Source organism: Leptidea sinapis, chromosome 41 (assembly GCF_905404315.1).
Source record: "Leptidea sinapis chromosome 41, ilLepSina1.1, whole genome shotgun sequence".
NCBI lineage: Eukaryota > Metazoa > Arthropoda > Insecta > Lepidoptera > Pieridae > Leptidea > Leptidea sinapis.
The window spans coordinates 7,837,835-7,854,445 of NC_066305.1; the positions used below are offsets into that span (position 1 = coordinate 7,837,835).

The window sequence follows — 16,611 nt, forward strand, 5'->3', positions numbered from 1 at the left end:
ATAAATAATAGAGAATATGTAAATTTTGGTTGGTCGAACCGGATGTAAATTGAAATACTCTATGTAAGAAATCAGAGGGAATAAAGTATAGCTGTTCTTGAATCCCTCTGTATGAAACATAGAATGAGTTGTTAACAATAAAGAAGTCACAAACATTCGTATAAATATATTATACATAAATAAAGAACTATCTTCGCACCTCAATAGGGCTACTGGTCCATACATAAATGTCATAACCACAAGATTAACTTAGAGAGCTATATATAAATGAATGGTTAGAATAGCCTTGATCTATCGCGGTAAAGTTAGCGTCTCTTGCGTTGGCTGTCAGGTATATTTATCTAACAGTATAATTATATTAATTAAAATTGGATGCAATCGTCTCACTTGATAAATAATAGAGAATATGTAAAGATAAAGATACGAACAATTGAGGTAAGGTAATCATGTTACAGCTGAAAAGGATGCAGATGGATGTTTATGCACGGGCATCATAATAGATTAAAAAATATTATTATTACCGAATGATGATAAATTATTATTAATAATTATGTATCTAGAATGAGAACAGAAATTTTATAAAGAGACCAAACTTCTTCGTGTCTAGGCTTAAGGCAGTTATCTTATATCTATTGATTATAATTTATCTATGGTAAACTCAAACATACAGGCACAATAAAATAAAACAAAGTTTAATATTTGTTTATTATTTTACTGATTGCCTCACTTTTTGACACACTTTTACCTTAAACTAGGCATTGCCTGTACTATGGGTATAAGACAACGATATATTTAACACAATATACTTACTTAAACATACATAAATACATATAAACATCCATGACTCGGAAACAAACATCCATTTTCGTCATATAAATGATTGCACCTACCGGAATTTGAACCCGGGACTTCTAGCTTAGTAGTCAGGGTCACTAACCATTCGGTTATACGGGTCGTTATTAGTATTAAGAAAACGTAACAAGAAGTTAGATTGCCGTTGTACATAATTCTTTATCAAATAATATTGGGTTTAATTATATGAAGTAAATGGCTTCCTCTAGATTACAACTGAGTTGATGAAAACACAACTAACTGGTTGAATATTTTTCGGTCGCGCTATATCGCTGCGGACGACCGTGCATGATCGCGTCGCTCGTATCGCAGTAAATGCCTAAACTTGAGTCAGCTCGCGAATCATAAACGGTCTTAATAATACAAAATAGATATACTATTTTTATCCTAAAGCCATAGAGCCATAGTATTTACAATGTATAATTATTATTACTGTATAAATATTAAATTGGAAAATATTGTTCTTACTGATCGCGCTCCATCGATGACTTGAGCCAAATTGGTCTGAACGAGTGATACATAGCCCACAAATTCAAGTGCTCAGCGTAACTGAAAGTTTCACTTCACAAACTGAATTAGCGGCGCATTATAAATTGTGTCATAGGGTTACCATCAAGTGAGACCGAAATAGAACCTCAAAATATTACCAAAAGTAACAAAACAAAATTATTACTATTACTGCAGTTGGACAGCTATCCTACTAATATTATAAATGTGAAAGTTTGTACGTTTGCCGGGTCAGCTAGTCTAATATATTTTATTATTTTGTTACAGGTACAAGCATGTCGGGGGAGAATTAAGGTACGTATGGAGTTATTTAATCGTTGTAAACCACAGCTGAAAATTTGAAATCGCACTATTTTTAACCCTGTTTTGCCAGTAATACTAATATCAGGGTCCATATTGAACAAAAATAAAAAACCAACAACATGGTTATTTGAATTGTTCACAAAAATTTTGATGCTTTGTTAAGAAAATTATGGAACATACGTTCTAGATCTTTTTATTACCTATTTTACTTTTTTCTATAGGACCTGTAATTTCGCCGGAGATCGAAAAAAAAAACATTTTTTACTCTTAAACCCTCTAGACCTCTTAGACCTCAGATCGCCCATAAAATATTTTTCCTTTCATTTTCTTTACATTCTCTTCCTTTTCAATGGGTTTCACCCCACTATTTTTTTTCATTCTTTATCTTTTTCAAAAGATTCATTCAACACTGGACTGTAACTATACAAGATGATTGATGACACACGATGCTCGGTCTATATTTGGCGATCATATAAAAAAAAACATATAAATCAAATTTGATTCAGGAAATCATTGACTCGATTAGAATTATTCATCAGTTTTCTTATCATCATCATCATTTTTGCCGGAAGACGTTCATTGCTGGACGCAGGCCTCCCCCAAAGATCTCTAGGACGATGAGTCCTGCGCTGCCCTCATCCAACCTGTTCCGGCGATGTTGACCAGATCATCTGTCCATCTTATGTGTTTCTTATCAGGATCTCAATATTTCCTACATCAAAATTTCTGCTTGTTCTATCGATATTAAAACTAAGTACTCAAGGAAGAGACATAGGTGGTACATTGTTGGTCTACCCGCCAAGAAACCATGCTGTTGAGTTAGATTTTATACCCATGGGTCAGAGCTAATTGGTATATAATTATTAAAATCTGAGGTATACCCACTTTTGTGTAATGCAATAATATAGGACAGCTTTCAGGCAGTAGGAAACTTACTAATCTTAAGAGAGCAATTAAATACCTTAATTAATAGATCGGCAAACAAAAACTTGAACTTTTAGAAAATTCTAATCATCATGGGGTGAATTTAAGCTGGACTTTTTCTGACTGATTTTCTTCTTTAATTTCCCTTTGTGTTTTTGTAATTAAACGGTAATTCGTTATTACTAAGATCAATATTGTCTTGGCAAATAAATTAACTATAGCCTGACCATTTTCGAGTGTAAATCATTGAAGTAAAAAGACCAGAGTTATTTCTCCAGTATCAATCGAGTTAGGATATTCATAATAATTTGAGCTATCAGTAAGAAGCGAATTTTCAGTTCTTTCCGACTCCGACAGAAATTTCGATACATAGACAGATACCTACGTGATCTGAATAAGTTAAAATAATACAGTGACTGTGTTTTTTTATCCAGAGCATGACTCTAATTTTTTTCAAAAAAGTATGTTTTTTATTCATCCGAAGTATCGATAAGTGACTTTTTGAGTCAAGATTCATATGCATCAATGTCGAAATTACAAATCCATCTAATGATAAATCTAAACTATTGTTGCATACTGTAATTTTTCATTTAAACAGTGTGCTGTCTACACCATAAAATCTCTTGCTCATAATTTTGAGTTTGTATTGACATAATATATATATTAAACTGGCCGCTTCCATGGGCGAATTTTAAAAAGAAATAAATGAAAATTTATTAATCTTATTACAAATACAATAAAAAAATAGCCACCTCGGATAAATTTCGCATCGAATGGTGGTAGTTTCATGTCGATACGATCAGTGGCTTAGGCGTGATTGAGCCTCAAACAAAGACCATTTTCGTCAGATGTAGAGATAGAAAAATAAATAATAGAAAGGAGATTCTTATACCGTGTAACCAGACCACTTCTGAATACGGAAGGGTTCTGTAGAGCTTCTTATAACTGAATCATAGCTGTTGGCATTTTATTAAGAAGGTTCTGTAGTTGCAAAATTAAAATTCAAAGTTTATCGAAACTGTTTTAGTCAGAATTGTAATACAATGTACAGTTCCTATTTACTATTGGGTGCAAGACAACGATATATTTAATAAAATATATTTACTCAAATATACGTACATGACTCGGAAACAAATATCCATATTTATCATATAAATGTTTGCACTTACCGGAACTCGAACCCGGGACCTCTAGCTCAGTAGGCAGGGTCACTAACCACTGGGATATATGGGTCGTCACATGGCAGAAATGTATAAATATCGTAGGTAAATACTTCGAATAAATAAATATATTTTAGATTTAAAAATTGTTTGAATATTTTAGGTACGAAAAGACAAATTCATCTCTTAACCCTTAAAGTGTATTGTTACAAATAGTGGACGAAATCGATATAATAATAATAAGCCATTTATTTCATAACCCTTATTTAACAATCAAATATTATTAATTTAAAGTTCTTAAAATCTAGTGTTACGTTTAGTTTAAGTGACCAATTTCATTATTAATTCTTTAATAATTTTGGTTATTGACCCTATTTTGGTTATAGGCCTCCCCCAACTTTTTCCAATTTTCCCTATCCCTGCCTTGATCGATCCAGTTTCTCCCCACCTCCTGCACGATGTCATCTGCCCATCGCTGCTTTGGTCTACCAGTGCTTTTTTTACCTGGTGGTCCTTTCCATTTAGTGGTCTCTATTGTCGACCTTCTGTCTGTGTAGTGTGCAATATGGCCAGCCCATTCACTTCAATGTTAGCGCGTGTCTTAGTGAGGTAAGCTTGGTTTTCTTTCTAATGTCTTCGCTACGTACTTTTTGTAGGTATTGATCCGCATTATGCTTTTCTCCATTCCTTTTTGTGTCTCTTCTATTTCTTGTTTTATTTCTTTTGTGAATGCCCATTTTATTCATTTGCAGGCAATAGTAGCCTTTTAATATTTCTTCTCTCTGGTGTAGCAAGAGAATGTGCGCGGTGGTGATCACTTAACATGACGTAACCCATACGCTCGTTTGTCCTGCTCTTATATATAACATAACTAACTTTTATTTTTATTTATGAAAGTCAGTAAATATAATCCCATTAAAAAGATAAACAGCCGTGGTAGTAGATTAGAAAAGATTGCCGGAACGCGTCCAGTGGATGGGAATTTCTGGACGGCAGCCAACTCTAAGGGCGAAGGTTGTGTTATTCAAAATAGAGTAATAACATTGCACTCTAGCTAGGCAATGTATACACTTGATCTTTGGTTGAGTTTAACTTTTAATTGGCCTTGTATATAAAAAAACAGAGGGTTCCATAAATATTATTAGGTACCTACCTATACTATGCTACCTTTACCAGTGGGAGGCTCCTATGCACATGATGCCGGCTAGATTATGGGTACCACAACGGCGACTATTTCTGCTGTGATGCAGTAATGTGTAAGCATTACTATTTTTCGGTCTGAAGGGCGCCGTAGCTATGGAAATTACCTGGAAAATGAGACTTAATATCTTATGTCTCAAGGTGACGAGCGCAGTTGTAGTGCCGCTCAGAATTTTCGGGGTTTTTCAAGAATCCTGAGCGGCACTGCATTGTAATGGGAGGGCATACCAATTACCATCAGCTAAACGTCCTCTCTCGTCCCTTATTTTCATAAAAAATACTTATAAAAAAAGGAAAACTTGTTTTAAATCAAAAACTATAAACCATAAAAATAATTAAGAATCTGTTTGGCACAACCAATTAAGCCTTTCCATACTGTCGTATGGAAAGGCTGGGTGTCCCCTAAAGAGACAGTGAAGTTAATCGAAATTTGGACCACGCTGTTCCTTGCAAAGACCCTGTTTTTTTATGATTAAAATACAAATACAGTTTTCAGACTTTTAAGACGGTATTCAAATGTATTGAGTTTTCTTGAGTGTTTATTCTCTCTCGCAATAATTCGCCTTTATACGAGGCATCCTCAGGAGATGTTGACGAAACACGAATTGTTTGAAGACGAATATTGGTGGAATTAACACTCAAGAAAACTCAAAACATTTGGATGATTATGGATTTCCGCAAATTAACGCCTTAACTTCAATATTTTTTTAAGACGGTATTATTTGCCAATTTCATAGTTCGAAGGCAACAGAAATTACCTTATGAGTTTTGATTCCCTTGAGAGTCTAAAAATATACGTTTTTTTGCGGCATAAACGGCCGTATCTTTTTTTAAGTTAAATAAGTAGGGTATTGACAGACAGACAGACAGACTGATGGACAGACAGACAGACAGGCTGTAGGAGTTACAAATATTATAATGTATAACAAAATTGATTATCTGAAAATAATTCTATAAATAAACCCGCCACAGCATATATCTATTTTTTAAGTGTAAGCCATTATCGCCAAATTGTGAACGTCGAATCGTGTGAACCATAAAATACAATAAAAATGATAATTTATTTTATCTACACCCATGCTTTAAATCCTCTATTAAAGATTCTGAAACAGTTAGCTTATAACAGTTTCAACATACAGCCACATTCTTATTGCTCGATGCGTGGTATCTGTATGAATTTCAAATATGTATGATCAAAAAAAGAACATTTTCGTTTACGCGCGCTCCACACTCCCAGAACGTCGCGCGCTGTAAAAAAAAAGTAGGTTATTCGAATCCCCGCCATTTTTCTTCGATATTTTTATTGTTTTGTTTACAAAAAATGAGCGATTCATTTTAAACGCTGCAAAAGAACATTATATTCGAGTGAAGAAAGAAAGAAGAAAGAAAGAAAAAGTTTATTCATGACGATAGTACAATAAAACATAAAACAAAATTGAGAAATATTATTTTCTATACGTCACAAAGTGGTCCCAACTCAGCATATTTGCTGGTTTGAAAACCAGCGCTGGTCTTCCGTTGGGCCATTTGGTGACGTCGCCTTAAAGATAATTATTATATAGTAATTATTGCGTAGACTGAGCAAACAAGTTGAGTTGTCAATTTCTGAAGTTTCTAAGTTGACAACTCTATTAAATGTCAATCTGAGTTCGAAACATTAAAGTAATAATATGTGATCACAGATCAGTTTACAATTTACATTATTTATTTATTATTGTTTGTTTTTGAGTGAAACAAAAAGAATATACATAAAAATATTAATTAATTAAAAGTAACCAACTATATATAACTAAAAACGACTAAAGTACGGTACCTACTCATAATTGCACTACTTAAATATGGGTTAATGTTATTAGACTGAGATGTAAAATAAAACTGAATGAATGAGTGAATTTTAATTATTGCACTATACAAAATGTAAATTACTACAAAAATAAATAATTGTTTTATTAATACTTATTTTATTTGTATATAATCAGTAACGAATGATATTAGGTTACTACTAGGACTGGTGTTTTAATGTTAGCAGTAAGCTAACTGTTCCAGAATCATTTAGAGGATTCATATTCTGGGTGTAGATAAAGTCTTGTATGCAACTGTTGATAATTAGGTATTAAAATACTCATGTGATTCTATTATCACACTCGGCTTCGCCTCGTGAGATAAATCCACATTCGTGTTTTAATACCCCTTATTACACAACAGTTGCATAAATAACTATTAATGCACATACTTGGTAGTTTCAAATTGATTACAAGATCAAAGTAAGCACTGTTATCGCTTAAGTACAATGACGTTCTATACATATAGACAATGCATCTCATACAAAATCAAAGCCGAAATATGGCACATGCCACAAATGACACCATAATAACCTTCGACTGCTATGTCTATCTATACATTTCTGATTGTGTCCTATCATCTGTCCCATTCTGAGAAGCGGGTCTTGTCTGGGGACTTGTCAATAATATTGTACCATCTATATCTTTATATATATAAAAATGAATTGCTGTTCGTTAGTCTCGCTAAACCTCGAGAACGGCTGGACCGATTTGGCTAATATTGGTCTTGAATTATTTGTGGAAGTACAGGGAAGGTTTAAAAGGTAAATAAATAGGAAAATGCTCGGAATGAAATAAAAACAACAAATTTGTTTTTCCTTTGATGCGTCCCCCGTCGTTCAGAAATCAAATTGAAAGAATAGTTTCAAATGAATTACTAATTAAAATTTTTAAATTTCTTAGTAACTTTCTCAGGAGCTAAAAAATAACTTGATTTTAGCCAACTATAGTAATTGAGGGTTAACTATCTATGTTATGAGATATTATTGACAAATTCATAAAAAAAAAACATTATTTTATTCATTATATACAGAACAAAGTTTGTCGGGTCAGCTAGTATTTAATGAAAAAATATGCGTTTTATTAAATTATATCCGCTTTTTGCATATCAATCCTATATAATAAAATAACCTTACCGATGATAAGTCACACCATCTTTTTTTTGAGTCGTTAATGTATTATTTAAGCACTTTTTATAGCACACTTAGGCTTGTTGATTGACACACAGTTGACACACGACTAAGGAGAAAAGTGTGCTTACTTTGGCTTTAAGCACACTTTTGCCGTTCCGTTATCAGACTGCGAATGTCCATATGTATAGAAAGTTATTGCTTAAGTAAACTAGTTGTATGATGTAAGAGCTGATCCTAGCAAAATTATATTTTTTTCAGTTAAAATGCAAACAAATCGATTCGACTGCTGAGCAAAACAAAAACTGACTGAGATAGTTCAACTTGCATACAGCGAGAATGTAAAGAGTCAAAACATCTAGGATAATGTTAAGAGGATTTTCATGGAGTCTCCGGGGCGTATGAATCAAGCGATGCCGACGAAATATCACCGACAGGAAGCCAACTACAGGAGTTGCTCTCAGTCGCTGCCCCTCGATATTCTGTAAGTACCATCCTTACTAAATCGTGTAATGTGTTCGATTCGAAGATGCCCTTAAAATATAACTGAATTATATTTAGTTTACCACTCTTTTTGGTGTATTTTTCTTTAATTAAGTATGATTAATTTAAATAAAAACAACTGTACGAAACCGAACGAAAGAAAAAAGAACTAATATATATAAAAAAATAATAAATTATGCTTTATGACTTAGATAATTTATTCGTCTAGATAGCCTCTTGCTGCTAGACAACCGATGAAAAGAGGCCAGGTTTATAGCTTATGTGTGCGTGACCAGCTAAGTCTTACACTCGCGTTTTGTATATCACTTTGTATTTAGTATTTTCTTTGATTAACGTGAGTGTTAAACATTTAAATAAAACACTTTTAAAGAATTAAAACGCGTGTAATTAATTGTAAATGTGTTTTTACATTACATCTTTGCGTAAAAGTTATATTTTTATTTTAGCTAACCCGACGATTCAAGACCTTTCCAGATCTTGTTTTCAGGGGGACTGTGTGTTAGTATGCGTGCATTGATCAAAATAGAAGTTAACCTTTAACTGTAAACTGTAACAGTTAACTGTAAACCTCAATTTTTATTTTCGACGTTTTCACTTCTATCACAGTCTATCAAGACGTATTAATGTTCTAAGCTTTACGTATTCATTAAATAAAAATATAATATAATAAATACACCTTTGTCAGGTATGGGGTTCAGACCCACGCTCTCTCTCCGGAACCAGAGCTTAAATCTGGACTTAGACTTGACTTGAAATAAATTATTCAACTTGCCCAGTATTTCACTAGCTATGGCGCCCTTCAGACCGAAACACAATAATGATTACACATAACTACTTCACGGCAGAAAAAGGCGAGGTTGTGGTACCCATAATCTAGCTGGCATCCTGTGCAAAAAAACCTTCCACTGGTAAATGTCCTTAGTCGCCTCTTACGACACCCGTGGGACTTCCCTATTCTTTATGCCCCAGGGAAGCACAGGGCACACAAATTTTGTTTTATCTCTCGTGTCATCATATTTTGCTCAAAAAGCATAGTACTTCATAAGGTGTCGTGGGGTGGGTAATTAATTACCTTTCCCCATATACAGCGAGAGATGCTCGTAAACGTCAATTGGGGTGACTGATCGATCCTGTCAGTACGAACTTCTTTTCTATATTCATATTATTTGATACTTTATTTATTTATTAACGACGTACTTAGTATACTAGATAAACACTCTCCTCATTAAGGCGAGACTAAATTTAAAATGTTCATGTGTGCTAGTTTTACAGATGTGTTAGAGAAGTGTGTAGTATTTTGCTTGTTCAAGCCCTATGACAAATAGTCATAAACGGCGTCATATTGACGTATACATACGTATACCATATATACAGGGTGTCCCAAAGTTATGGGACGTGAAGGGAAAGTACCTTAAATATAAAAAATTACTTTTCTCGTCTGGGAATCGAACCGACTGAAATGTACAAAAAAAACACCCCTACTTCTATAATGCTAATCGAAAGAATGGCCAAAAACTAATAACTCTTCTTCAGTAACATAGTATTTTAAAAGAAAGGAAAAACATAAAATGAATGTTTTCCTACTTGGATTGGTACGAATGGACCGATTAGATGGCCGGCCAGATCCCCGGACCATACACCATTAGATTTATTCTTTTAGGGATACGTGAAAGATATGCTATACAAAAAACGATACGAGAACATGGGCGAGTTACAAACAGAATTGTGTCATATCATATCGAGTATTCACCATAAAATGATAAGAAGATCAAAAGGCAGCGGACTCATTAAAAGATTGGCGATTTACGTAAGACAAGAGGGATCACATTTTGAGCATTTAATAATTTAATTTACAAAACAAATACCCACTTAATTGACTACTTTCTTTTAAAATACTATGTTACTTAAGAAGAGTTATTAGTTTTTGGCCATTCTTTCGATTGGCATCTTAAGAGTAGGGGTGTTTTTTTTTTACATTTAAGTCGGTTCGATTCCCAGACGAGGCAAGTAATTTTTAAAAAATCTTTGAATGCAGAATTACTAACTTTTAAAAATAACATAAGGTCTTCTTTGAGTAAAATAGCATATCTTCGATATTTAAGGTACTTTCCTTTCATGTCCCATAACTTTGGGAAATCCTGTGTATATTTTATTTTTTATGACACATATTATTTTTAATTAATACAATCTTTAGATAGTAGAGTATTTACTGCGTATATAAAATGTAATATTTATTATTTTAGTGCAAATCTTCTACGAAAATAAACATCGCCACAGAAGTATTGAAGAATCAATATTGTGAAATGTTTCTTTTGTTGGATTGTTGCTTTAAGTAGAAAAATTATCTAATACAGAACACGACACCATTATATTTTTTAATAAATATCCGTTAAAACACTGATCAATATCGATAAAAATACTAAAATTAAAACACGGTCCAATTGGACAGGAGACTAATGGACACTAAATTGTTTCAAAACGATTCCATGGTCCTCATCTATTCCGTCTCTTTCTCACACCTAGCTTTTATGTAAGGATAGTATCATCTTACTTTCACACAGGGTTCGCCTATTATGCTAGTATACTAAGTTTATGGGGACGACCCGGCCGTCTCTCGCGTGACTCTTGCCCGTGTATGCATGCCTTGTTAAGCATATGCAATGGTAATTAAAACTAACTCTATGGAAATATTTAAACTGGTTTGAACCTATAGCTACATATATAGCTTTTGAGCCCGACCGCCTAGAAATCCAAACGATTTTAAGGTTCTCTCACCAAGACTTTTCCTTGGGGGCTCTGTACCTATTGTGGTTGGTGGGGAATAAAATTTACAACACCGTCTTTGTGATTTATATAGATACACACACAGATTAAGGATTGGTCTCCTCTGCGCTCCAACTAGATATCGCACTACCTAAGAACAATAGCTTTTTTATTTCGGCAACTATTCGATGCTTGTGTGCATCTTGACACTCAATGGCATCTTTGATATTTTGTAACTTATCATTTATTATTATGTTACGTGTTATTTTACATTGAAATAAATAAAATATAAAATACTGATGATATATGATCCCAGTGTCTTTCTTATTTCTTGTAGTATTATTTTTACAGTCTTACTACGGAAACCCGCATTTTAGTTACAATTATTAGCATACTTAACAGAACAAAGTGCTCATCGCCGCTAAAAAAGTTTTCACCTTAAATATCTTTATCTTCTCAACGTCTCTTAGCTCTTTGAGAAACGTAATTAAGTATCGATAATTCACCATCATTCCATACTGTTTTGATCGCAGATTTATTTAACTGCGAAATCATGACTCCTATTTACAGTAATACAATAGACAATGAGAACAAAGAAATGCAAGTATAACTATCGTCTTAGGGAGAGTCTTCGCTAATGACACAGCTTAAAAACCAAATAATTAAACTGTAAAAATATTTCACGGCTGAGGTTTGATCCCTCGACCTCCTGGTTACGGCTTCGTAATCACAATGATTCAACCACTGGTTCAATGACCATATGATCATTAAATTGAAGTAGCCGAATTATAATTCGTTAAAAAATTATAAATCTTTCATCCATAATCGCAAAGGCTGCCTTACGAATTTTCGATCAGGCCACGTGTACTGACGCGAGTTTAACATTTTATACCCATCCGAAGAAAAGTGCTCAACGCCGCTAACGAATTTTTCACTTCAAAAAATATGCGCTTTGGTTTTAATAATTTAATAAATGCTCGTCAATGTTTGTATCAAATCTACGGTGGTTTCTGTGTTCAGTTCATTCCCTTTTAACTTGCACTGTGTATAAGTTAACTTTATTTTTATTTTTATTAAACTAGAGGACCCGACAGACGTTGTCCTGTAGGCACACGTCTTAAATTTGAAAAATCGATCCAGCCGTTATGAGGAGTTCACCAACATACACATGAGTAGGAGAATTGTATTATATGGACGGAATTGAGAATCTAAACCAATCTCAAATTCACTGGAACACACAAAAAAATCATCAAAATAGGTCCAGCCGCTTAGGAGGTAGCCCAATTGTGAATCTAAACCATTCTCGAATCCACCTGAAGACACACCACTCTCAAATTCACTGTAACACACAAAAAAATCATCAAAATCGGTCCAGCCGCTTAGGAGGTAGTCCAATTGTGAATCTAAACCATTCTCGAATCCACCTGAAGACACACAGTAAGTTTCATTAAAATCGGTCCAGCCGTTTAGGAGGAGTTCAGTTACAACAGACGCAAAAAAGAAATATATATACTAAGATATACACATTCCATTTACCATCAAGTTTCAGTGAATCTTAGTAAAAAGTATTTTTCTGATTTCACCCGTAAGCTGTGCAAACAACAGAACAGTGGAAACTTACTAAAATAATATGGAGCCTAAAATGTAAAATATTCGTTTAAATCTGGTGATTTTGTTTTCACACACTGATATACTTTTAAATATCATTGTTTTCACACTTTTATTTTTCTATCTAGCATTATAATATTTGTAGATTCTACTTTTTTAAATGTTAAGGTATTTACGGTGTGTGTGGATTGAAGCATTTACCGTACTCAACAGCTCCTATTTTTACGTATTAATTTACGTTTAGTTTTTTTTTACTTATAAGGCATTTTGTATTTTTATTGCATCACTTTATATATTATATTGTAATTGAAATGATTTGTGAAACGATGAAGATGAATATTGATTTAAAAGAGTGGCAATAAGTTTCTTGCCTCTCATTAAACCTCAACCTTTTCCTATGTGGAGGTAAAAATATAAAAAGAAAAGTATTCTATTGAAAATCTTAACTTTTATTTCCTTGACCTACACGAATAAAGTGATTTTGATTTGATTTAAAATAACATTGTCTAATAGTGTAGTTTTCAATTATGAGTGCAGTAGTTAAGTGTAGTTGAGTGAGCTCCTACTATTATTAAAGATGTAATTTGTTAGTTGCCATAATAAATAAACATTTAAAAAAAGTAAAGTATTTCTGTTATACGCTTTCACTAATACTTTACATTCAATTATTAGACGCAGTACGGCTGTCAAACATAGAGCCTAAACAAAAAATATTAAGGACGCGTTTACGAATCCGACAAAAATAAGATGTTTTTCGGTAGAATTTGTGATGAAATGAAACTAAGTCTAACAAAACTAAAAATTGCCACAAATAGATTACTTCTTTATCTCCAATTAGCGGGAAATATTTGCTTTGAAATTTTGACATTTTATGGCGTCAAAACGATTATCCGTTACCTCTTCACACAAAATTGACGAAATGGGGCTTCATTCAGGATCAGTTTTCTGTTACTACTTACACAATTTTGGCTCTTAAAAATTATGTAAGAAAAGCATATATAATATTTTCAAAAACACGGGAAATAAATTAATGAATATTTTATAAAAAATCTCAGAAAAAAATAAAAATGAATCATCTAAAATTCACAAATTTTTCTGATAAGCATGAGCTTTAAAATGTGGTATTAAGGGTTATTTTATTTTGTCACTCCGTTCGCATTGCACAGAAAGATCTATCGAAGTAACCTCAGTCCGTGCTCGGCCGCCGTCGTGGGTAGACACTGTGTCGGTTGTAAGCAGCAGCTCGTACTCGGAAAGATCGCTGTACGAACATGAATATTTTTATAAGCTATACAATACTGTCTTTGATACTTTACATATTTTGTACGCAGTCAGATTTTCAATAAATTATGTTTCTGTTTTTTTTTGGAGAATTAGTGATTTATAAGTTCATCTCTATTAAATCGAAATCCAAGATGACGCCTATGAAATTGACCAACTTCTCTTCATGGGTGTCATTTTCATGGTTTTCGGGGTCAACAATAACGAATATCGGGTCAAAATCGAAATCCAAGATGACGCCTATGAAATTGACCAACTTCTCTTCATGGGTGACATTTTCATGGTTTTCGACGACAACAAAAACGAATATCGGGTCAAAATCGAAATCCAAGATGGCGCCTATGAAATTTACCAACTTCTCTTCATGGGTGTCATTTTCATGGTTTTCGGGGTCAACAATAACGAATATCGGGTCAAAATCGAAATCCAAGATGGCGCCTGTGAAATTTACCAACTTTTCTTCATGGGTGTCATTTTCATGGTTTTCGGGGTCAATATTAATGAATATCGGGTCAAAATCGAAATCCAAGATGGCGCCTATGCAAATTACCAACTTCTCTTCATGGGTGTCATTTTCATGGTTTTCGGGGTCAACAATATCGAATATCGGGTCAAAATCGAAATCCAAGGTGGCGCCTGTGAAATTTGCCAACTTATCTTCATGGGTGTCATTTTCATGGTTTTTTTATAATAATAATTAATAATTTAAAACTTTATTTGGTTCAAAAATACAGAAATCTTATTACTAATAACAATATTATGGACATTACAAAACCAAAATGGTGTCTAGTCAGCATTATGTTGGGAATTTTACTTCTCAACGCTGGTATTCTCTAGACACCGAGACACAGACTTTGAGAATTAAATATTTATATATTTATAATACCACAAGTCTACTGCTACCATAAACATTGGCAATTAAATTATATATGTACCTATATATACGAAAAATCCCCTTCATCCCCTTTTTAACCACAAGACTCCACCCCTCTTATCAATTATTACCACCATATTATCTTAAGAATAGTTATTTCAATAGGTATTGTAAACATAAGGTATAAGCTATTACAAAAATTAAACGTATATCTTCCTTAATCCCGCATTATTTTCAAAAGGCCAAAGGAAATGTCATGTATCAAACCTGAATCTATCTTTCAAAGACCTATCCAACTGATACCCCACAAGGTAACTCGTATTTTTTTCAACTCCACTTTCAGGGGAGGTGTCCTTAGGGGGAAGCTACGCCCAAAGCACCAGACAACACAAAAAATGGCGTGCGTACAAGGCACACATGTCATAAAAGAAACTTATTTGTGAAAATCAAATTTTAAATCTCGTTTATATTAATAATTATCCAAATCTGTTCTCTAAGCCAATTGATTTTTGTCAATATTAGAAATTATTAGATGTTTTACTCATTAAACCTGCACGATACAAAGCTAATAGAGACGATGTTCTACTTACTAGCGGCCGCGCGCTAAAGCTGCATGATACAACGCTAGTAGTGAAGTTGTTTTACTTCATATCGGTACCGTCTGCTTCAAGCTACATTCGCATTTTCTCAGTCTATCTCAATCAGACTCAATCTCCCTCCCCTCTTCTTGGATAAAAATGTTTGATAAAAACATTTTATTCCGTTTCATCCGTAAAAATTTTACCCTCATGCGGGCAAAGAAGTTTCACTTCAAAAATGATCACAAAATCGTTCTCTGCACCCTCAAGAACCTTGGATACGATACCCATATTGTTGAAATCATAATTTTGCGCGGCGACCATCTTGGATTTAAAAAATGATCCCAAAATCGTTCTCTGCACTCTCAAGAACCTCGGATACCGATATTGTTGAAATCATAATTTAACTCGGCGGCCTTCTTGGATTTTAAAAATGATCCCAAAATCGATCTCTGCACCCTCGAGAACCTCGGATACGATACCCATATTGTTGAAATCATAATTTTTCGCGGCGGCCATCTTGGATTAAAAAAAAACTGCTTTTACACACACGACGTTATGCGACAGAATTGCCATCTAAAATTCTAATATTTAACTAGTAAACGAATACATCAACCAATTATCAAAAATCATAGGTATTAAAAAATAAAATTCGAACTTGCTAAAGTATCAAATTCATTTGATTCCCGCAATTAACTATAAGTACGTATATGTGTTTGAGCGGTGTCAGTGAAGTAGTGCGATTGGATACCCCTCTGTTTTGAGAACGCGTCTTTAAGGCACTAGAAACTTGTCAGCATATCATGGAGAGAACACAGAACAGTTTAACATACCTGTTCTGTGGTAGAGAAGTATGCTCAATATAAAAATACAAGACAGAATACGACTTTAATCCATACGAGACCAACAAAATTGATGTGAAATATTATATTAAAAACCTCAAATGGAAATGTGGACAGGCTACATGATGAGGACCCAAAAAACAAATGGTCGAAAAATATTACAGACTGTTATCCTAGACAACATAAAAGGAAAAAAGGTAGACCACGTCTTAGATGGGAAGATGACATAAAAAAAGTAGCTGGT

General features: G+C 33.6%; 1 protein-coding gene across 1 annotated transcript in view; it reads left to right on the top strand.

The window, feature by feature from the left end:
* LOC126976477 (heparan sulfate glucosamine 3-O-sulfotransferase 1) overlaps window positions 1-16,611 on the top strand; it is an 83,786-nt gene that overhangs the window by 39,857 nt on the left and 27,318 nt on the right. The window contains exons 2-3 of the mRNA XM_050824828.1: window positions 1,627-1,653; window positions 8,179-8,401. Coding sequence (XP_050680785.1) covers window positions 8,301-8,401 — 101 coding nt within the window. The 5' untranslated portion in view covers window positions 1,627-1,653; window positions 8,179-8,300. The remainder of the gene's footprint in view (window positions 1-1,626; window positions 1,654-8,178; window positions 8,402-16,611) is intronic.